General features: G+C 37.5%; 2 protein-coding genes across 6 annotated transcripts; one reads left to right on the top strand and one right to left on the bottom strand.

Moving 5' to 3' along the window:
- Window positions 1-518: 518 nt before the first annotated feature.
- LOC114467426 (glutamine-rich protein 1-like) lies at window positions 519-14667 on the top strand. Of its 3 annotated transcripts, XM_028453725.1 has the most exons (12): window positions 519-716; window positions 2874-3147; window positions 3242-3340; window positions 4477-4617; window positions 4680-5441; window positions 5526-5703; window positions 6423-6577; window positions 6683-6797; window positions 8437-8545; window positions 9472-9620; window positions 9710-9800; window positions 13474-14667. In XM_028453725.1, the coding sequence occupies exons 2-12, from the start codon at window positions 2893-2895 to the stop codon at window positions 13658-13660; spliced, it is 2241 nt and encodes a 746-aa protein (XP_028309526.1). In that variant the 5' UTR covers window positions 519-716; window positions 2874-2892; the 3' UTR covers window positions 13661-14667. The 3 variants fall into 3 exon arrangements, with proteins under 3 accessions (XP_028309526.1, XP_028309525.1, XP_028309527.1); XM_028453724.1 differs by having other exon boundaries at window positions 4680-5703; XM_028453726.1 differs by lacking the exon at window positions 519-716 and having other exon boundaries at window positions 3012-3147; window positions 3223-3340.
- Window positions 14668-17113: 2446 nt separating this feature from the next.
- Window positions 17114-23366, bottom strand: LOC114467465 (receptor-type tyrosine-protein phosphatase V-like). 3 transcript variants are annotated; one of them, XM_028453778.1, is made up of 11 exons: window positions 23160-23366; window positions 22824-22889; window positions 21879-21978; window positions 21711-21801; window positions 21171-21247; window positions 20926-21060; window positions 19642-19764; window positions 19385-19542; window positions 19170-19305; window positions 17573-17634; window positions 17114-17455 (listed from the first exon to the last, which is right to left on the bottom strand). In XM_028453778.1, the coding sequence occupies exons 2-11, from the start codon at window positions 22826-22828 to the stop codon at window positions 17248-17250; spliced, it is 1095 nt and encodes a 364-aa protein (XP_028309579.1). In that variant the 5' UTR covers window positions 22829-22889; window positions 23160-23366; the 3' UTR covers window positions 17114-17247. The 3 variants fall into 3 exon arrangements, with proteins under 3 accessions (XP_028309579.1, XP_028309581.1, XP_028309580.1); XM_028453780.1 differs by having other exon boundaries at window positions 23222-23361; XM_028453779.1 differs by lacking the exon at window positions 23160-23366 and having other exon boundaries at window positions 22824-23153.
- Window positions 23367-24543: the final 1177 nt, after the last annotated feature.

Genomic DNA, 24543 nt, shown 5'->3' with positions numbered 1-24543 from the left:
TAAATGAAAAAAAAAAAAAAAAAAAAAAACTGGAGTAAAAAAATAAAAAATAAGTCCACAACCCACATGTTGAGAACACCCTGATCTATGCTAAAAGTAGGAGTAGGAAGTGGATTATGACAAACTCAGCTTCAACAAATTCAAGGTTTGAATTTTACTAATGATTTCATGAGTCCCTAAAAATATAATCCATGTGAACAACACACGGAGGATTGGTTGTGATTGTGTATAATGATAATGTACCACGAGGATGCAGGATGCTGTCCACACTTCCCTGCTGTGGAGCTAAACCCCTTGGAGCCTCTTTAAAAGATTGAGCCTCCAGTGAATGAACCACTAGGATCTTTGCTCTGCTGCAGCAGCGTTTTAAGGTGGACTGATATCTGTGAGTTTTGTGCTGCAGCTCAGCCTCTGCGAGTCTGCTTTAAATCAACGCCAAATAACGCTGTGCTCACGCGGTAACACGAGGGGCAAATCTCGCGATAACACCCTGGTCCTACAGCTCGCCTCCTCATTGGTCGGCTGGAGCTGTTGTAAAATGGCGCCCAGCGAAATATGAGTGATGCGGTTAAAGAAAAACGGAGGCTAAAGCATCCTGTGTAACTAAAAAACAACAAGTGAACTAAGAGCATCTTCTGTTTATCCGGACTGTGTGGAGAGCAGCACAGTTTCGAGGGCAGAGAAGCACCATTACGCGGCTCAAAGCCTGGAAGAGAGTAAGCTAAACGCGGTTGCTAACGTTAGCTTCGGTGGGAGCAGAAAAAAAAACACTCAGTGACGGAAGGCAAACACACGCATTACACCCGAACACTTCTGTTTACATTCACAAGATGAGCAAACTCTGTTAGACATATACTTTGTCTCGTTATCAGCACTTTACTACTGCTGCTGCAATAAACGAGTTAAAACATGCGGCTAGTTAGCCGCTGCTAACCCTAAATCTGTTGTGCAATCGGATGTTGTTGCAGTTGCTGGTGATTGATGGTGCTTTGCTTTCTGTTGCAGTGGCTTTTGTGGAGCTAAAATGTGTGTTTATGGTGTGCATGGACAGTCGTGGCTGCTGTGAATTCATAGTCAGAAAGTGACCGCGCTTTGTCCAAGCTCGTTTAGTCTCTGTCAGGTTTAACCCTTTACTATTACCACCCGGTCCGCATCGCTTTAACTAAACACAGGACAGGAGGTGTGACTGTAAACAGTAATAGGAATAGAATAAACAATACTTTTCAGCTTGGACAATCATTTTCCACGGCTGTTAAACATAATATGAACACATGAAATCCTTCACAAAGTAAATAAGAGGAAATATTGTTCTGTCTAGCATCTCAAAATACATTTATAAACAAAGCTAAACGATGATCAACTCCTATTTTTTTTAACACTTGTGCATAAGGTACACCTATGCCAATATTTGATAAAATAAGTGATTAATTTAGATAAATAATTTGATATTTTATGGTTTATTAGTGAGGATACATAGCATCCTCAGTTTTGTTTTGTGTACTTTATTATTCTAAAGTTAAAGTCAAAGTTCTAAAATTCGTTCGATGCTACAATTTAAGTGCATATTTAATTAAATTATTAGTTATATTCAAATATTCACTTTAATGGAAGTGCATTTTTAACAGTAATGCCAACAAAGTATTTCCAGACAAACTATTATTACCATGTTTTTATTATAAAATACAATAAAAACAGTATTTTTTTACTCTTCACTTAACATAAATACTTTTCCTTTTAATAAAATATAAAACAAAGACAGTCTTTTTTGACCAGCCCTGATTTTTCTGAGTATGTAGCACGGGAGTTGTGACATTAAATAGTAACTCAGTGATTTGGATAAGTAACTTTAACATGATGATATATCACTTATGGGATACATAGTTTATTAGTGAGGAGGTATAGCACCCTTACTATTGTTTTGTGTACTTTTATTATTCTAAAGTTAAAGTTGTAAAGTCACATTTTTAAAGTCAGAGTTCTAAAGTTAGTAAGTACTTACCATTTAAGTTGTGCAGGCCACTTTATTCTGGCTCTGAGTTACATTTAAATGAAGAGGATTTAATTGTGACTAAGGTACTGATGTAAAAAAAAAAAAAATTATCAGGTGATATATCGCAATTTGCAATATTTCATTGCACAAATGACGTATCATTCCAAAAAATGTCCAAATCGATTTTATTTAATTGTTTTTTTTTTTAACGAAATAACATGCATAGTACATAAACGCCCGATAATTGGTGTCAGTGACCCACATTAAACCTGATTAACCATAGAACACTATCGTTAAAATTAGTAACAATATTACTATCCCTGGGTGATTTTTACCAGACTTATTATGCCCAATAAAAACTAATTATAATCAAAATATGACAATACATGACAAATTTGAGTTGTGTTCTTTTATTTTCAACTATGCCATGCCTAACAAAATGGAAAAAACTGCCATGGGTGCACTCTGAAAATATTAAACAAAGTTACAGAAAAATTATACTATGTTGTGAATATTCTGTCAAATTAAAACAAAAGCAGCTTTTTGGCAGTATATTAAAGTTAAACAACATGATGAAATTAAAAGAAACAAGTGCCTGAGAAGTAGACTATAAGTGATTAGAGAAATATTAATGTACATGTTGTCTTGATGTTTATTTTAGGAAGTAGACTGTATAATTATTAAGTGGAAAAATGGGAGGATTAAATTAACAACTAGTCCCTTTTCAAATGTGAAGTTATTGTTTTTAATTGATTTTAGTGTTTTTAATTCATCTTTGGTTTTGTTTTTTGTTCATGTTGTTAGTGGTGAAAACATGTTGGGTGGTGTAAGTGTTAAATTAAGTGTGTGTTTTGTTTATTTTATTTCTGGTTTGCTTTCACAGACGGGAACATTGTGAGACCATGAATAACTCACTGGAGGGTTCTGGCTCCTATGAGGAGCTGGTGAGGCAGAAAGCTCGAAGCATCCCTCAACACCGCATGAAGGAGTTCCTGGAGTCTTTGGCCAACAAGGGTCCGGACGCACTGCAGGAGTTCACCCAACAAGGGGGCGACACCGCAACCACCACCACCACTATGATCTACCAGCAGGATGCTAACTGTATTTACACAGACAGCACCGAGGTGGCAGGGTCGTTGTTGGAGCTAGCGTGTCCGGTAGGTCATCAAACCCAATAACGTTGTTATTGTTTTGTTGTTGTTGACTGAGGAGCTCTGTCCTTGGTCTAACAGGCACTGCCTTCTAATGCAGGTTCAAGTGCACGTCCAACCTCAGCAGCAGCAGCAGCTACAGGAGTCAGTGTCTCAGCAGCAGTCTGTGCAGCAGGGCACAGAACAACAAATAGTACAGGTCTGTATTCAGTATCTCAGCGTTTTATTTATTTTTTTCACTCCTCTATACATTTTCTTAACTGTTATTTAGTTTTTGAGCAACACACTTTTAAAAAATTAAGAAAAATTCTACATGAATCATTTTCAATATATTGAATATGAAGATATTACAATAAAACAGTGTTTTGTGTTTATATTTTAAGAAAATAGCCAACTCTCCTTTGATATAAAGTGGAAATGTCCCCAATAAATGGCAGTTAATGATTTGGGGCATGGGTTGGGAACCGGAGGGTCCAAGTCCCAGTGCGGACCAAAAATACGGAAGTTGTCACTGCCGAGGTACCCTTGAGCAAGGCACCAAACCCCAGCACCGCTGTGGTGCGCTCCATTCATAGTAAAAGCAGACCCATTCTGACATCTCTCCATTATTGCATGTTCACAGGTCCTGTTTGTGCACGTGTGTGATTCAGGCCCATGTGTGAGAAGCATGTCCCTAAATAATAGTGTAAAAAACAAAACAAAAAAAACCTGAATTTCCCCCTGGGATTACCAAAGTATTACAGAGTAAAATCTTGTACTTCTTATTCCCTAGCCCTAAATAAGAACTTCAGAAAAGTTATTCAAGAGTGTGTAGGCTACGGTACAAGAGTAGAAAACAAACAACTTGGACAATGATAAAGATCCATCTATAAAAAAGCTAATCTCACTATAATATGATTTATTTTTTATTTTATTTTTTTATTTCAGAAGTCGTCTGTACACTGTATAAGCACAAAGAATAATATGTTTACAACACGAGCATAGCCTGAAGTGTTGTTTTCTCATCTGTAAATATATATAATGTTCCTCCACTGCCTTACTATGTGCAATATTACCCATTACTCATTGTAAAAACAACAAAAATCTTACTGCTTATTTATATATTTTTTGTATTGTTGTCTAGGCCAATATCTGTTATTTATTTATTTATTTATTTACCTTAATTTTCTTTTCTGCATTTTTGTATTTAGTTTTCTTGTTTGCTTGCTCTTTGTGTCTTTGGCTGCTATAACATGTACATTTCCTCACTGTGGGATAATATAAAGTATTATCTATCTAACTATTAAATGTTTAAGATTAACAAGTTAGTTTCCATGTTGGCTCGTGTGTTTTTAGGTGCAGATCCAGGGTCAACATCAAGGCCAGATGCTAGGTCAGGTCCTTCAAGTTCCCTCAGGCTCACAACAACAACTACAAGGTGTAACAACTGCTCAACTCATCCAGCCAGGAGACCTAACGGAGGAGCAGCACCAACAGGTAAAGCACCACATAATTAAACTAATTCAGTGACCATTCATAATCTTATTCATGTGTTCCAGCTGCAGGCCCAGCTGGTGGCAGCTGTTGCTGGAGGGCAACAGATCCAGATCCAGACAGTGGGGGCCCTCTCTCCCACCCAGCAGCAGGATGGTGCAGAGCGGAGAGCAATGGGAGCCACAGTGGCCACGAGCCAAGGAGCAGGTGTTCTTCAACCTGCCAAGAAGCGAAAGGTGGATCTGCCCATCACTGTTTCCTACGCCCTGCCTGGTCAGCAGGTAGCCACAGTCCTGGCCATCCCACAGGGACAGGGCCAGCAGCAGAGCTATGTGTCTCTGAGGCCAGATCTGCTAACTGTGGACAGCTCCCACCTTTACAGCACCACAGGCACCATCACCAGTCCCACAGGGGAGACCTGGACTATCCCAGTGTACTCTGCACCGGCTGGATCTGGAGGCCGCGAGCAGGTCACTCACATCGCCATCCCACAGGAGGCTTATGGAACAGTGCAGGTTACTGGAGCAAACACTACGACCATGCAGGCACAGATCACTGTAGAGAGTGATAAACTAAAAATCCCAGCCTGTCAGAGTCAGACTGTGCAGGCTGTTTCCAGTATAACCAGCTCTGGAGGAATGGGAGCGCAGGAGGAAGTGGTGCACACTCTGGCTGCGAACACACTGTTCCCGGCCCAGCTGATGAACGGAAATATCCACATCCCTGTAGCAGTGCAAGGCTATTCCAACGCAACCCAGTCCCTTATCTGGGACCCTCAACAGCAGGTGCTGCATGCTCAGGGCCTCACAGGCCAGGAGGTGCTGCAGGTGAGAACACGACTTTTCTCCCGTGACTCAGTAGCGCCAGTTTGGTGGCGGAGGTGTTTATCTGTTTCTTGTTGTTTACCACAGGGTCAAACTGTGGTTGCAGAGGTGGACGGTCAAGGCCAGCAGCAGGTCCAGGTGCAGGAGCTGCTGCTGCCTGCTACTCTGAAGCCTGAGGAGGGCCTCGATGTGTGGCAGGTCTGGGCTCAGAGGAAAAATGCAGAGCTGGAAAAATCAGATAAAAACAAACTTGCTCCGATTGGCCGTAAGTATTCATCCTTAACGTCCTTGTAAAGCAGAAATAAATGTGTTATGAGTTTGTCACTCCACAGACGCATATCAAGGGTTGAGTTTTGGTCCATATCGCCCAGCCCTATTACTTCACACACATACATTTTATGTTCGAAAGGAGATGGGTGGAAGTATAAACTTATTAGTCCCACCGCTATTCCTACATTACAGTAAACAGATAATCAAATTTTCTGCATCCTGTTTTCTAACCATTGATGCTGTAATAAATTCATTTTGTCTTTTCTTTGTATGCTTTTGAATATAAAACACACAAAAAACATGTGATACAACATACAGATATTTTCTAATAAATTGCTTGACATTTGTACACTCTTGACTTTATTTTGAATTGGCAAACTGAATCTTATTCCACATACTGAAACAAAAAACCTTTACCTTGTTGTCTGCACACTCACAGACCTACAATAAATCTTACTTCTTTATTTGTAAGCCCCTTCCTTCAAATGTTTTCCAGTAATGATTTATTCTTGGCCTTAAATACAACTTGAATTGTTTGAAAAATTATAAAATCTGCAAATTTAAGTAACTTTGACTTGAGGAACAATGGATTGGTATGATCCAAATATCTAGCGTTATATGTATAGCATATTGCCCTCTTTTGATATTTATTATTAGTTTTGTGATATGTGGGTTCATTTGTTTCAAATCACTGATAAGTACATGTGTTTTTAGGACGACAAGTAATGCGTTTCCAGGAGGATTTGGTCTCGTGTGCTGTTGCAGAGCTCTGCATGGGCCTCTCTTTGATGACGACTGAAGCCAGAGGTCTGGAAGGAGAGTCCTTTGAGTCTGACGTTTTGTACTATGTGTTTCTTTGTATACAAAAGGTACGACGCGCCTCAAGCTCAAGCCAGTTAATGTTCATGTTTTGTTAAAAAAAAAAAAAAAAAATGCTGATAAACTTTCTTTCTCCTCCTCTCGATGCATCTCAGTATCTGTTTGATAACGGCCGGGTGGACGACGTATTCTCAGATCAGTACTACACTCGCTTTGCTCACAGTCTACACCAGATTCTGGAGTCATGGAGGCCGTCAGTTCATCCAATCGGTGAGAATATTAGTGCTAGCTTTTCTAAAGCCCTAATTTCCATCACGTTATTTTTCTTTCTTGTAGTAGGGCTGTCCCAATACAAATTTTACACTTCCTGTATGATGCTGATACGATATCAACAGGAATAATGCATAATTTGATTATATATTTTGTAATGTGGAATGTTAGAAAAGGCTTGATCAAGGGATATTACTCAAACAGTAACCAGTCAGTCAGGAAAAAGACAACTGACCTAATGGGTCACATACATTTAAACCTTAAACAGAATAATATTCTATAATGGAATAAAATAATTAAGAAAAATAAACGATTAACCCTAAAAAAAATCAGAGATTTAACCTGAAGCCATGTACAGTACCCCCTACTCCTGCACACAATTATGTAACATTATGTGCAATGTAGCCATATAGGGAAATTTGTCCCTGAATTTTACATATCATGTTGAGGAATAATATATAATAATAATAAAAAAATAATAATAATCCGTAAGCACACAATAAACATCTTATTCAGAATTATTACTTTTTTTTGCATTATTTAATTATTTAACTTTGTAAAATGAATGTACCAAACATTTGTTGATTGAATATATAGCAGTAATACAACATATTAATCAGTCTAAAAGTGTGAAAAACAACTCGCTGCAACTTTAATGAGAAGGGTGAGGTTGAGAGGATGCACAGAACTCATGAGGGGGCTCTGCATGTTTAATAATGTGTCAATGCATGGAGGCTCCTGACTGCTTGTCTCCAATGTTGTCGCACTGTTTTTAATTTTTATTCACGTACCCCCTATGAAAATGTGCACTTTGGGAACCTTGGACTTAGAATATGTAAATATGAGAACGTAAAACTACAATGTATGTGATTGTCTGCTCCAGTTACAGATGTACATATCTAAAGATGTTTCCCTGGAGGTACCGGTAGGGATGGGCTGAATACTAAATGCTTGTCCTTGAGTTTGAAAGACGGGATGCAAACATTCTCACACCTCCCTGAGTCGTGTTGGTGTCGCTGTCCTAGCCACATTAATCACTGAGACTTCAGATGGTGGTTGAGTCACTGCAGGCCCCGTGAACAGAGCCCGAGTCAAAATGACTTTTTCAGTGTGAGAGACCTCAGATGTTGGAGCAGAGCCAGGGATCACTCTGACTTAGAGGATTCTGTGCTAGTGTAAAGCTTCAGTCTTCATTTTGGAGTTAAAGTATGGGAAAATTGCCCCATTCTTGCCTTAAAAACTAAAATGTCATCATTTACCGCATCATTTTAAAAGCTGATTTCCTGGCAAACAGTGGCACATTTAAAAAAATGGTCCTTGCAGATTTATTAATTTATTGATGCTGTTAAAAGTAATATTAAGTCACGTGTCAAACTCATGGCCAGGGGCCAAATCCAAGTCCTGATAGCAAATACTCATTTTTGACACCTGTCTATGGAGGCTTTAAACGGTTGAGGATTTAAAAAGCATTGGGAAAAGACAAAGACCTTAACAGAGTAAAAGGTTCAAACATATAAGACAAAAAGTATATAAATACGGATCGGTTTAAAAGTTTAAAGATTCAGTCTGAATATTGTAGCATGTGCAAGGTTAAAAAGTTAATCATTTAACTAACACGCTCCCTTTTCTCCATTTTCAGGTTATGTTATTCCCAGTCATGTGACAGAGGAAATGCTGTGGGAATGTAAACAGCTGGGAGCTCATTCACCCTCAACCCTTCTCACAACCTTAATGTTCTTCAACACTAAGTGAGTAATTTAACTAATTGTCAGTCGTTCAAACTAATAAATGTGAAAGAACATTTTTTTAATTATTAACCATCATTCACAACAAAAATAATTGAGTCTAATTGAGGTGTGCAGTGCTTAGGGCTGCAAAGGGGCAGAAAATTCCCCAGTAACTGTTCACAGAACCTTCAACTGAGGAATTTTGGAAATATTCAAAAATATAAACTTTTCATGCAAGTTATCAATTGGAATCAACTGGAAATTGGGAGTATTTTTGAATAATTGTGTCACATCCGAATATAAATTTTAGAAATAATTGAAAACAAAATTAAAAAAATAAACATTTCAACTAAAGTTGCAAAATTCCAGGAATTTTCAAAGTTGGAAACTTTCCATGATAATTAACGGGAAAAAACAGAGTTTACAAAATTGAAGTTAGCCCTGAACAGCGATGTTTGATATAAATAATACATTTTAGTATCATCTAAAATGTATAAGTTACTCTAAATTTCTGCTTAAATCAAATAAGCAATTCATAATATGTTAAGGTTTCATTTATTCAGACAACTTATTTCAGGAAATTTACTTTGAAATTTAATAGTGTACTTTCATGTGTCCTCAAAAGGATACATCAAAGCAATCAGTACACGCCTCTGAGGAAGACTGACAGATGGCAGTCGAAACATGTCAGTAGATCAAAGTACATTCAAAAGTAAACTTCCTGAAAAACATCTGAATAAAAAAAATTAACATATTATTTAAAAAAAAGAAGACAAAATGAACTTGCTGGAATTAATAATCAATAATCAATGGCTATATTTTGGAATATTCCCAACCTTAAGTTCCTGTGGAAATTTGCCAGAAATTATCCGCTCATTTCCAACCGTAGCAGAATTGATTAAAAATGAACACACAATGACTGACCGACTCGATTAACTATTTTTAAGGTATTTCCACCTGAAAACAGTGGCGCAGCATCTAAAAGTGGCTTTTTCAAAGGTGCTAAGACACACGAGAAAGAGTCCCAACAATCCCAAAGACAAGAGCACCAGCATTAGATACCTGAAGACGACGGATCGGTTTGCTGGGCAGAAAGGTGAGAAAATCATTTAATAACCTTTATGCATCCGAAATCACATTTTATGGATAGATGAACTGACTCAATGCGTACCATGCTGTCTTCAGTTACAGATGACATGTACTCAGAACAGCTGGAGGACCCAGAGAACCCGCTGCGGTGCCCCATCAAACTTTATGATTTCTACCTCTTCAAATGGTAAACATGAATCAAATCACATGGGAAGTTTCACAGTAGCCATCTTTAGTCTCTTTAAACCACGTGTCAAACTGAAGGCTAGGGGCCCAAATCCGTCTCTTTAGATCAGGGGTGTCCATTTTAGTTTAGGGGCCAAATACGGAGCAGTTTGATCTCAAGAGGGCCATAGATTTTGCGCGGGAAAACGAGTAATTTCAACATTATTGTGCCCTAGTTTGCACATATTTGTAGACATAAAAATACAAAATATGTAAGAAACTCATCATATCCAACCAATAAGTGATAAATATCAGTCCCAATAGGAACTTCACTTGAAATGTTCTAGATTTTGTGACCAATTTCTATTTAATTAAGGCAAGTTTTATGTAAAAAAATTTGAGGAAAATTGAAGGATTTTTGCAATCATACGATATAAGCACCAGGAAAATGTTAAGTTTCATTTACACAATGATTCATGTTTTCTGTCATTTTTATTTTTTCCGGTTGGCCAAATCGTATGCTCCAAAGGGCCGAGTTTGGTCCCCGGGCCTTGTGTTTGAGACGTGCTTTAGAGCATCCAATTCAGCCTGCAGCAGCAAGCAAAAAAGTCAGAAAAAAACATGAATCATTGTGTAAATTACCAACTAATTAAGTTGTAGATATCTCCAAATTGATGCACAAAATCAATGAAACTGCAAAATATTAGCAGGGCTCACATTTTTGCCATGCTTACATGACACGACGGTAGTAATTTTTAATCTCAAATTAATAAAAGATCTCCCAATTTTTCCAAAATCCTGCAAATTTCTTCAAATTATTCCACAAAATTCCCTCAAATGACATAAAAAGGGGTCATAAAATACAATATATTGAAAGTGGTGATCCCGCATGGACTGATATCTGTCACTTATTGCTTTGATATTATCAGTGTCGTACATAGGTTATAATTTATTATACGTGGAAGTGCAAACGAAAGCACAATAATGATGAAATCACTAATTTTCCTGCCTAAATTCTGTGGCCCACTTAAGATAAACTGCTCCGTATTTGGCCCCTGAACTAAAATGAGTTTGACACCCCTGGTTTAAACACACAAGAGTTACTTTGGACTGCTTCATTGAGTGCAAAATGGTAAGTGAATGCATCAAATTGTGGTTGAAATATTAAGTGCATGTTAAAACATTAAAAACAGCAGAACTGCATGTTTCACTGTTGCTAAGGTAAAAACAATCCCTTCACTGCAGTTCATCTTCAGAGATTCAGCTACCTTCAAATAAAGCTGATATCTTATTGACACAGAGCGGCGTGCAGAACACACTTTGTGCTGAAATGTGCCAGACACTGTTGCTAAGCAACTGACAAAACATGGACGGTGTATGGCTTCAATATTGAGTCACTTTATTTTTCTGTTTTCCAAAGTGTAAAGCTTAGAATGTCTTTGGCCTTCAACTCAGGGTGAAATATATAGGAAATAAAATATGTTATTGTATTTACTGCATTGTTAAACGTAATGGTTTTATTAAACATCAAGCGAAAAAACGGCATCAAAACCACGAAAATATACTTAATTTCTTTATGCCTCCATAATTCTATATTTCAGAGACAAAATCAAGCATTTGGTGTATTAATTAGGGGAAATAAAGTCATGTTGGTGTGGTCTGAAGTGTTACGGCTCGGTGGTCACTGTCAACGCAGTCTTAATCAATACATCACTGTAATGTGCTAATTAACCGTCTTACTTTGTTCCAATCAATACTAATTAGGTTGGTGGATGCTGTAATTCTTTAAAATGACAAGTTCAGTTCATTGAGGCAAAAGACAATCGTCTGAAGCCTTGAATCTGTCTATTTATTTATTTTCCCCCGTTCCATCTCAATCGTCATTAATTTATCATTTCGTAGCGATGCACGATATTGGATTTTTGGCCAATGTGCCGATATTTTACGACCCGTCTGGCTGACAACAGACACTGATGTTTTTATACCCCCCCCAACCTAATTTCAGTGATTATCTGGTTTTTTTACTGGAATTATTTTACACAATTATTCCTCATACTCTTCATCAAATTCAGATATACTGCAAGACAAAACCAAAAATTATGTAACATCAGTAATCATTCGTTATGCAAAATACTTCAACATACATTATCTGAAACATATCCTATTTATTTATGACAATTGTTTCAAACAAAAAAAATTGAGATACTTGCATCTTATCCTATTTAAACAGTTACTATCTACTTAAATGTTGTATTTGAGTGGTAAAAACAGGAGATCAAGATCCACGCATTCTGTGTCATAGCTACTGTATATATGTGGGGAAAAAAATCTGATTGCATGGAAATGGGTAAATTCAGTGAATAATTCTACTCTGAGATTGTTGATTTCCTCTAACCTCCTTTTATTTAGGAGCGCTCCTGCAGTCTGATCCACACACACAAGATGGCGGCACTTAGTCACACCTCCCCCCTCCCCACAGGCGATGAAGTGTCTACTTATGTCACACTAACGTACTACTTGTACTAGGTCTGATGTCAAAATGAGTATGTAGCGCGTTCACATTAGTATTAGTATGAAAAGACTGAGTATGCGAGAAATACCAGAATGTATACGATATGTGAACCGGCTTTAAGCTAAAAATCAAAAGCATCTCTTCTTCTCTTCCATTAGTTTTTTAACGCTTTTGTAAATAGGGCTCTTGTTTTGAAGTTTTGTCAGTAGAATAATGGAGGGTATCCAAAAAAAAGTTTTTTGGGTCAAATGAGCACATGTTGATATTCTACTTGGTCAATTTCTCACTTACAATGTTTTCAGAACTTTCATAATAAATAATAATAAATTTGTGTTATGAGTTTGTCACACCACAGAAACGTGTCATTGACCACTGATGAGAAAATGGCTTAGTATATGAAATTAGGTCTCAAAATCATGGAAAAACAAGCACTTCTCTCTGCTCTGGAACTGCTGGGGGCGTGTCAGTTAGAGGCGCTGGAGCCACTCCCATGCGCGGGAAGGGCGCCACTTCCGTGTACTGTGTGTATGGTAGAGAAGGGTGTGATAGTGGCTCCAGCGTTGATAGTGCTTCGAAAAGTGCGCGGATCGGGCCGAACAAGGCGTCAGCGGAAAGGTCTGCTCTGCCCGAGTCTGAATATGTGCCTCTCTCCCGGATAGAGTCAGAACTGCGCCCCCTAAAGGCGAAACACACTATCGCGGTGCAAAAAAAGTGCTAATTTCATGGAAAATGTGGCACCAGCGGACGCATTTTATTCCCGAGTCCGAATATGTGGTTTGTTTTCAGCTCGGGGCGGAATTGCGCCCGCTGGATGCCGTGGAAGTTTGGCGTGCTTCATCAGCAGAGTCGGGTTTATGCTAATGATGGCTCCGTTACGTAACACGGCCATGATTTCTGACCCGCCCATTTAATCCTGAACACAGAAATTTGAAACACAGTTTGTGAAGCCTAGCTCCACAATGAAATTATAAATGGTTGAAGAATGGCTTTTTACATGTTTTAAGGAATACATTTATGACCTATTTAATGTGTGTAGAAGAAAATCGCTGAATTTGCTTTACACGGTCTTTCATTTTAAATCCAACAACGGCCGATAACTTGCCAATAATGTTGTTGATCACTATTAATTAGTAAATGTTTGGTTATATTTGTAGGTTATAAAACTGAATCTCTCTCTGATCAGTCCACAGAGTGCTAAAGGTCGCAGTGACAGCTTTTATCTGACTCCGGAACCTGTCGTGGCTCCAAACAGCCCCATCTGGTACTCAACCCAGCCTATTCCAAAGGAACAGCTCGAGCAGATGCTCACACGCATCCTGGTCATCCGTGAAATCCAGGACTCCATTAACATGTCTGAGAGCGTCCAGTAGTGGGAGGAGGAGAATCAAACACGGACTAAACTCTGCCTCTCTCTTCTTATCCAGCCTTTGATCACTCATTACGAGTAGTTTTTGTACTCTCTCACACCCTCTAGTGGTCTATTAGGGTGGCATGTGTGTGTCAGCTTATGTTATTCAGACACATTTTGTACATAAATACGCATATAAACCAATACAGATGCTGATTTGTCTCCCTGAGGCAGTTGCTGTTTTTGTTCTAGCCAAAGGATGTATTAACGGACTCTAATTTAAATGTTATTTTAAACGCTGATCATCTTAAAAATAATTTCAGCAAGTTGATTTTGTCTTCTTTTTTGGAATGATATATTAAGGTTTCATTTATTCAGACAATGTTTTTCAGGACTATTACTTTTATATGTACTTTGATGTCCTGACATGTTTCGACTGCCATCTGTCAGTCTTCCTCAGAGACTCTACTGATTGCTTTGATGTATCCTCATGAGGACACATGAAAGGACACTATTAAATTTCAAAGTAAATTTCCTGAAAAAAGTTGTCTGACTGAATGGAAGCATAACATATGATCTTAAAAATAGTCAGGAACAGATGTTAATCTCTTTATTTTTGCTTTGATCTGTCATATATATGTACATATATATATGTGTGTGTTTCTTTTCTCTTCCATCCCTCTGTTGCTGCTCTCCTCATTTGCCTTGATCACCAAGTCTCACCTCCCTGGTATTAAACCTTCTCTACGTAGCCAAACATTAGTGAAAACTTATTTTTAAATGATTTAAACCCTTTTTTTTACTATTATTTGTATTTTCCTTGAGTTTATAATCACTGATTCAGGAGATGGTTTGTTTATGGTGCGACCTGTGCTGGATCTCACCTGGATGTTGGACTTCACCACGGTTGTGGAACGTGAACGTGTAGTACTTCCTGTTCCTTTCCTAAAATCACCTGAAGAGGGACCTCATGTATCATACAATGCAGATAAAGTGTGGTTCTTAACCCCTTAAAGTTACATCACGTTACTGTGCTCATGTCTCCTTAATGAACTGCGATGGGTTTCAGTTATCAGGATGAAAAAAAATGGCAGTGTCTGTGTTTAGTTTTTTTGTTTTTCAAAACATGATCTTTTGTACAGTCAGTAAACCATACGTCTGCCTTTCATGCTGCTTTTATATGCGTCTATTCTGCACAACATGTACCCTAGGAATAGTCCGACACTTCTGACTGACTGACATGCAGAGTAAAAATGTCACGATGAACTAGGGCTGGGCAATATATCGAGATTCAAGATATATCGAGTTTTCCATTTTTGTTTTAAAATACTTGTTTTAGGAATCGCTGCTTTTACTTACTTCTCAAAACAGCATTAAAAAGCACATTTATGGATGGATTTCTAAGTGCGTCCCAACCCAGACCTTCTCCCAAATAAGCCACACAACAGAACTCACTCACACTTTCTGCAACTTTTTGTTAAAATGTGGCGTTATATATCAGCAAATTTAACCCAGAATAGCTTTTCTGGTCAGACTTAATTTGAATTAAAATGACCAAGATTTATATCGTCTATCACCATTTTGAGAAAAAATATCGAGATAAGAGTTTTGGTCTATATCGCCCATCCCTATGCTGAACATTAAGAATAAATCACTGGTCGCCACAGTGAAGTACAGCGAGAAACTCAACCTATTGTTACACACACACACACACACACACACACACACACACACACACACACACACACACACACACACACACACAGCTTCCAGCCAATGGTTATACAGAAAGTAGATGAGCAGGTTGGACCTGTTAAAGCAGGTAATGTCTTTAACATGTTTTTAGTTCCTTCACAAGCTGCTGCGTTTGTCCCAGTTTCACACCTGCAGGGCTTCCCACGCAAATACCAAGACATTAACATGAACTAAAACTCTGTTTCACCCATATGACTGATTCTCCTTTATATCCTCTTTACGACGCACACATTGTTACTTTGTTTTGCCTTTCAAGCTGCTTTAATTCTTAGCACACACTGCATTCCTTTGTGGTTTTGGTAACATTGCAAACATTCACATGGCGGTTAATCATATTTGCTGCAAACTTGTCAGCTGCACAGTCATGACCAAGTCATGTTCACATTTATCCAGATGGTGCTCAGTTAAACTGAAATCTGATGATGTTAAAGATATGTTACCTTTCTAACCCAAAGGTCATGATCCATAGAGAGAAGGATGATTAATATTTCATGTAGATCAGACAGTTATCTGGTGACCCCCAAAAGTAAAGGCAAAAAAGACTCCAAAAACCAACAAAATGATAGACAATGTACAAAATGACAACAAAAACACACAAAAATGACTCCAAAAACACAAAAATATAGGACAAAAAACTAAATTAAAACAAGAACACAAAGATGACTTCAAATACACAAAATTACTATAAAAAAAACCTAAAAAATAAGAAAAATAGACAAAAACCAACTCCTTAATTTAAATAATATGATAGGATAAGTGAAATGCCCAAACCCGTCACGTCTAAACAGTTTTGCATATTTTCTGTTAAATAAAAGTAAACAAACCTTCTATAGTTCTAAGCTTAGTTATTTATTATTAGGAACCGTCATTTTTATTTAAATACTATTAAAATTAAGTAACTCAAGTATTTCTAATTTTCAGTTTTAAATATTGCTTATTTTAATTAGGTCTGATGCAACACATTTAATGTTTATTTTCATATTTGTCAAACTTAATATCTGAAGTAAATTCTACTCAATCATACAATTTTTTATTTTTATTTTAGGAAATTAAAAAAATACTAGTGCAGTGCCTGTAGGAAGTATGTCATGCTATAGAAAAGTGGGAGGTTAAGTAGCTTAATCATGGATGGTTTACGCGAGAGGTTAAATTTCTTTTAAATTTTGAATAAAAGTTAAATCCTCTGTGAACACTTAATTCCTAATGCAAATTTAATTCTGAATTAAACACACACGTCTTTAAAAGCCTTTTGTGCAGTCCAAACAAATCCAACATTGCACACCCTTGAATCAAGCAGCAGCCATGTTGAAAGTCTCAGGTCAGTCTGATCTTGATGTGCTGAGATATTTTTTTTTTTTTTTACCACTTTTTCAATCAGTTTTTGGCCACTCTAATTTGCAACTTTTATATTACTTTTGTAGTTTTTAAAATCCCATTTCACCACCTTTTCCACCATTTTTTGTCACTTTTAATCAATTTTATTTCTGATTAAAACAAGGATCTTTTAGACGACAATATACTATGGCTCAATTAATGATAATTAATGAATCCTGGATAACAGTGGATATTATTCAGATAAATAAATGTGGTTATCACAGATTCATAGAACAATGGACCATCATTTTGATGACTTTATGGATGGACCCCAAAAATTCTCTCCCCTTTATTCCCCCTTATAGATGGCCCTGTCGCCACATGACTGTTCTTCAATGTTCATGTCTGTGTTCAACCATCTTCAGGTACAGTGGGGATCCCCAGTATCTGGCATCTTTATTTTGGGGGTCGTGGGCTTAAAATGTTGAGAACCACTGCTGTAGACGAGACAGACAATGCATGGACGTGAAGTTCTGAATCTCAGAAATTGTGAGGGTTTAGGTTGAGCTGAGAGAAGGAGGGCAGGAACCTCCTCAGTAGGTGTGGAACAGTTTGTGGTGGTTGTTGCTCTGATGAAGACGTGTGTCGATGGCGGCGATGTCTCCTTCTGTCTGTTCGTTCTCCTCTTCCTGAGGAGCTCTGAGGCCGATCCTGAGCACTGATACTGGCTCCCTGTGTCTGTGGGCTTCTGGGAAAAGAAAAGACACCCAATTAAAATGTCATCACAACTGACACTTACTAATTATATGCTATTGGAGCTTGAAAAACTGTGAGCAGGCGCTGGGATCTCATTTGTGTTTCTCACCCTAGTGAAGTTCCTCCACTGAGCCAGTGGAGCAGACAGCGATGAACAAATATGTACTGCTCCTGAGTGCAAACACAGGAAGGTAATGAGGGTTGTGTTAGTCAGGAACCAGCAGAATGTTAATGGGCATAGATTTGGCAGATTTAATGTAGGAAAATAAAAATATGCATCAATTTTTCTAATTGAAGTCTTTAGACAAGTCTTTATTTTTTAATAAATGAGCTAATCTTAAACTGCAGGTTTAATTTGGATAATACTGATCTGGATATGGTAATCCTTTTTTTTTTGCTATCAATTATCAAAGTGACCCAAATCCTATGAAAAAGTCATGAAAAACCCAAACTAAAGGTTTAATCTGAATCAAAACCTAGATTTGATTATGTAATCTAATCCGTAATCCGTTTTTTTTTTTTTTTTTTTTTGAAAAACCCATTTTCAAGATTTCATCCAATCTGTTATCCAGAATCTGAGTTGATTCTTTTTGAAAAAAGGAAGGATTTTAATTGGGAGTTTAAATATTAAATTCTGCATTGCTCAACACTAAAAATGCAAAAACAAACTCTTGCAACTCTGCAAACTAAATTTTTTAGTTGCAGATTTGAATTTAGGCCCAAATGTACCAAATTTTCTGCATGCATTTCAGAATCAGAGGCACAATTATAAAAAATTCAAAAGAAACTAACAAATACATACATGACTAAGAAGCAAAAAAGTATAAAGTAAACATCGAGACCAAAACAGTGATTATATTAACACAATATTGAATACATATTAAATAACGATTAAATGTGAAAAATCAGGATTAAATACAAGTGCAAAGATAGTGTAAATATACCAGAGGTGAAAGTACTTCCATTTCTAAATCAGTGATTCTACTTGTACTTAAGTATGTTTTAAAAGAAGTAATGTCATTCATTACATTTCTACATTTCTACTGGGGAAATTATAATTTTTTGTGATTATTTTTATTTTAATTTCATGGCACATTGAACATAATCCATATGTTCTTAGTTGTGCCATTTCTGATCAACGCCACTTTCATTGGTTCAGGTTGTGGCTTCTACCTATTATGTTGCTACCAGCACGGCACATTTGGCATGTTTTAGAGTTCATACATTTTGCTAGAATTAGAGCATGAACATTTTTTTGAAATTTAATTTATTGGTGTTATTTTATTTTGAAAGTAATTGTACATTTTTACAAACCATTTATTTTATACAGATGCCTTTGTGGAAAATAAATTAAGTTCCAATTGTGCAAGATTTGGTGACTTTTTTAAAATGTTTATACATTAAATGATTCCTGTATGCAAGGGAACCGTGGCAAGATTTATTACCAAAAATAAAAAAGTAACTTGTAACTTTTACTTTGAGTACTATTTAATTGAGCTACTTTTTACTTGTACTTGAGTATTTTATGTGAGACTTATTTGTACTTGTGTACAATTTAAATCAAGTAACAGTACTTCTACTTGAGTAGGATATATTAGTTCTCTTTACACCTCTGAAATATAAAACAAACGTATAGTGTAAGTATAATGTTTTCCAGAAAAGTATTTAATAACAGACTTTTATGGTATTTTTGTATGGTGACTCACCAGATTCTGGACCATCCTCATCCGATGCAGCCTCAGGTCCTCCACAGCAGCCTTGACGTCAGGTCGAATCCCCCTCACACACAGCTGCATGAGCCACAGCAATGCCACAAACGTCCCTGTGCGACCCACGCCTGCACTGGATCACAAACAGAACCTTTAATGCACCGTCGGATTAGAAAAGACGATGCTGACACACAGAAAGTCCAGAGTCACACCTGCAGTGAACCACAGCCGGCCCCAGGCGAGTAGAGGCCTGTAGGTGCAGCCTCACGTACTCAGTGAAGTCACACAGCGATGCAAACTTTGGGACCCCTCGGTCGGGCCAGGATGGGTAGTAGTAGTGCGTGATGGTCCGGTGGGCTGGGCAGGATCGCTGAGATACAAACACTTAGCATCACTGCTAACGTACACTGGAGTTCTCAGCAGTGATTTAAAGAAACACAACAGTGTGATGGATGCATCTTGTTCTTACGTGTCTAATGTTAATGGTGGTGATAACACAATCCGGGCCTGGTTTACGACTCACTGTCGACACCTGAATGAGTCCATGGAAAACAGAGGCAGATTCCAGAGGCCAGTACTTGTCACACAATATCTACACACACAAGAAGAGAAGATCCAGATTATTAGCGTCGTTTTCTCACTGAGGGGTAGAAAATATCCCAAAGATCAGAGGGAGGTGATCCACACATTTGGAACTCAATCCTCCATGTTTTAGAAGGATCTAGGATTAAGGTCCTTACCAGATTTTGACAAAAATAGACCATACGTCATGGGAGATTTTGGAGGGGATCCAAATCAATACTGATTCTGGATCCATCCATCCATCTTCGGGGTCTCCTTTCAGAGAGACGTGCCCTGAACACCTCAAAGCGTCCGAGGGGCATCCTAATCAGGCAACCGAGCCACCTTTTCTGGCTCTTCTCAACGCAGAGGAGCTTCAGCTCTACTCCGAGCTTCTCCTGGATAACTGAGCTTCTCACCCTACCTCTAAGGGAAAGCCCAGCCACCCTACGGAGAAAACTCTTTTCTGCTGCTTCTACCCAAGATCATGTTTTTTGGGTCATGACCATTGATGAGAGTCGGAACCAAGATCAAACGGTAAATTGAGAGCTTTGCCTTTCGGCTCAACTCCCTCTTCACAGCGTCACTGTAAACACCGCACCAATCCACCGGTCAATCTCTCACTCCTATTTCAACAATTCATCCTGGTTCGTAATTGACAGTTCTTTATGAGATTTGACTCAGTTATGTTGGGTTGGTTCCTCAGTTTCACCACCGAGCTTCATCCGGATCAAATCTGGACATTTCACCTTGACTTTTTGGTAAAACAATGGTGGTGTCCATACATTTGGGCCTACTGTATGGTCATTAATGGTGATTGAAATTTCTTCCAAGCCTTTAAAGTGGGAATAATTATGGTACCATGATCACGATAACTGTAGATATATCTGGAAAAGAGGAGATTTGTTGCATGGCCGAGGTTTATGGTCTATGAACGCTCTTGTTTTTTAATCTTATGGTGTTTGACAGTAATCTCTGCTTCACTCGTTTGCAAAGGAAAACTTTTTCTGTGTTGAAAGACTTCTACTGTATGTTTACTCATCGGCTTTTAACTCCGTGGGAGAGTCTATTCCTTTAATGCGTTGAGACGCTGTCTTTGTCTCTTTCTCTGTTTTCATTTATCACTTTGGTCCACGGCTTGTGTTGCTCTGTGAGCCTACACACACACACACACGCTGAAATCTTCTCATACCATGTCCTTGGTTCTGAGAGCCGTCACCATGACGATGATCCTGACGTTTTGCTCCCACACCATCCTCCAGAAGTCAGCCGTGGTGCTGGCCAAAGGACCTTGTGTGCAAATGAAGTCTCTTTCCGATTCCCCGCCCTGAATCCACACAGTCATAGAGTTCAAATCATGACGCATGATTCAGTCGAAAGCATGAATGATGCAAATGAAGGCGATGAACAGAGCTGAGGGAGTAAAGCACAGCTTACAGGTACAAAGCTCGCATTGATGTAGTCAGTGTTTGGAAAGGAGTTTTGAACCGACAACCTGACTCGACAGTGGTCATCTGCAATCAAATGTAAGAACACTCAAATCATTAAAATGTTTGATGAGTGGAGCACTTAGATCAAGGGTGTCCAACTCATTTTAGTTCAGGGGCCAAATACGGAACAATTTGATCTCAAATGGGCCATAGGTTTTAGATTTAGGAGAAAAAAAGAACAATTTTAACAGTGTGCCCTAGTTTTCAAAATCGATTTAATTCACTTTAGAAATTCTTGATTTTGTTACCAATGTTTGTGTAATTTAGAGTAAATTTGTGGAATTTTTTGTGGGATATTGCAAGACTTGTGGCAAAATTGAGAGTTCTTTCCACAATTTGCCATTGAATGTGACAACTGGATAATTTGGTAATTTACAAAATATATCATGTTTTCTCTGTCATTTTTAATTTCTCCTGTGGGCTGAATTGGATGCTCTAAATGACCGGATTTGGCCCCCAAGCCTTGAGTTTGACACAAGTGACTTACAGGGTAAAATGAAAGGGTATCTGTTCTTTTCCCTGTTGGCCTCCAGCTCGCCCGTTCTGACAGGAAGGTCTCGACCCACTTCATCCAGCTCCTGCTCAAATTTACTGACTTTAATGATCTGATTTTGAATTTAAGAACATGTTCCTTTTCACAGGACGTACAACATACCTCAAACTCCTTTCTAAAGCCTCTGGCATCATTGGCAGCCCGGACTTGGCATTGCACTTTAAACTCTTCAAAAATCTGAGCTCTCGAGGCTGTTTGGACCCTGTTTAGGATAAAAGACAGCAAAATAATATTGTAAAATTATAATATCAGTTCTTTTCGGAGAATATTTGATCCCACAGCTGTATGAGTATTGAAGTTTTGTCAAATCATTACAAAAATAATCCTTAAAACTCAAGAGATGTGAGAGAAATATACAATAATGTAGTTTTTTGCTGATATCCAATGTGTCAGTATTGACTCACACCGAAATATATATTTTCAAATTCAACACGAGTGGAAAAACAGATACCGACGTTGACCGATATTACTGTTTATGCCTGATAATTATAGTTTAATTTATGGCTGATAATATTGATGGTCCAATAATATTGGCCAATCTCTCTCTCTCTTTATCTATTTATTTTAAATTTATTTACATATTTCAGGGACAGTGTATATTAATAAACATTATTTGCCATCTGTATTCCCATGTATATAGTCTTTGTATATAAAGGGAGAAATACATATATTTAAAACATTTAAAGAATGTTTTAATTATTTTGAACGTCTTTCAAAATGAAAATGTCCCTACATTTTTACAAACACAGATATACAATATCAGTGGGCCAATAATATCAATATTGGTTCTTCCACCGTCCTTATATATTAATGTATATTCAGCAATGTTTTCTAAATGTAAATTTATTTTAGTTATTTACATTTCCTTCCAAAAAAAGTAATCTCTCTCTGTTGCTCATTCAGCGTTAAAATCAAATATGTTATTAGCATGAATCCAGAATTAAACAGATATGTATTTTACTGTATCGTTAGATAGTAAAGCACCAGGTTAAGCACAAGCTTTTATTCTCAAATTACTGCATGACATGCAATCCTTCTCACTCTTACCTCATATCTGTTCTCACGCCGATCCCCTGCTCTATAATGTCACATTAGTTGGTTGTGTTGAAAGATCTGTGGATGATTTCAAACATCAGGATAAACTTAACCAGAGAAGGTAAAGATTAGCCATCTGGAGCTTTAGTTCAGTTTAAAAAAAGGACAAATGTCATCAAAAAGGTGTGTAATTTCTCTCCAAAAGTCATTTTAACAACAACTCTCTTTGCATGGCTTCTTAACATATGATTATTTCTTAGAACGAGCCCTGCCCAACATTCACACAGAACAATTAGAGCCTGACAGGAAAGAAAAACCTGCTCCAACAAGTTATTCAGCTCCACTCACCACCAACAACAGGAAGACAAAACACAGTCAGCAGCTGCTCCAACACTACAGTGTGTGTTCACCTCCAAATGTTGTGTGTCTATATACTACCGCCGTTAGAGAAGAAATGTAGAGAAAAAGCTGTAAGACTCTGAGTCACGTTATCTGTAGGTTCATGACTGTAACTAACACTGGGCTTTTCTGTCGATCTGTGTCCCAGCATGTAAAGGTGAGATGGGTGGAGACAGTGGGAGGAGGATTATTAAACCTGGCAGTACATCATGAACTCACACAGGAAAGAAAGAAAGAAAGAAAGAAAGAAAGAAAGAAAGAAAGAAAGAAAGAAAGAAAGAAAGAAAGTCATAGTTGCAGAGGGTTCCCAGACTTTTTGGATTCAGGGATTCCTTAAAGATGAGAAAACTTTTAATCATAATCCTCACATTTATTGTGATGATTTTTGTAGTAGAAATCCACTCAGAGTACTGACTTGTAGACATTCTAAATCTGGTTGGTCCGTCTTCGCCTTGATTTCTGAGCTATCAAAATGGGTACAAATTTAGCCCCAACGTAGTCCAATTTGAACCCAAGTGTAGTTGTAGAAACTGATTAATATTGGGCCGTCCAACCTGGTCCAGACTTATTACATCTGGTCCAAGTGTGGCCCAAAAATAGTCATTAGAAACAGGACTTCTCCTTTAGGTTAAATAGCTCAACAATTTCAACCCTTTTGTCTGGGATAATTCAGACCAAATTAGCCAAAAAAAAAGAGAAGAAAAGGTATTGTAACAACTTCAAACATAACAGGCCACAAATATAAAGACAACAAAAATACAAATATGATCCTGGTACAAGTTGACTACAGAGGTTCCCACAACAGGTATTACATTTTGGGAATGTTAGATTAATTAACTAACTGAATTCATATTTAGTGCATAGTACGACCATATAATAATAATAATAATAATAATAATAATAATAATAATAATAATAATAATAATAATAATATTATTAATAATAATAATAATAATAGTAATAATAATAATAATAATAATAATAATAATAATAATAAATGTGTGTGTGTGTGTCTATTGAGTGACCTCTGGTGTATATTTGGCTATTTTCTGTTTACACATTTACTATTATTATTATTATTATTATTATTATTATTATTATTATTATTATTATTATCTGTTTAGTTCTTGAATGTCAATGTTATTGTAACCCTATATATATATATAGAGAGAGAGAAAGAAGCTACGTTGCACTGCGCCTGCGCGACTTTTTTTCTTTCTTTTTTGTTAGAAACGGACTTTATTGACAATTTGACAACTTCAACAATGCAATAAAACAAAAGGAACATGTTGAACAATAACCGAGCCAGGGGGTCGCCACAATATATTTAATA

The sequence above is a fragment of the Gouania willdenowi genome, chromosome 7 (assembly GCF_900634775.1).
Source record: "Gouania willdenowi chromosome 7, fGouWil2.1, whole genome shotgun sequence".
Classification (NCBI taxonomy): Eukaryota; Metazoa; Chordata; class Actinopteri; order Blenniiformes; family Gobiesocidae; genus Gouania; species Gouania willdenowi.
This window is presented reverse-complemented; position numbering and strand designations above follow the sequence as displayed.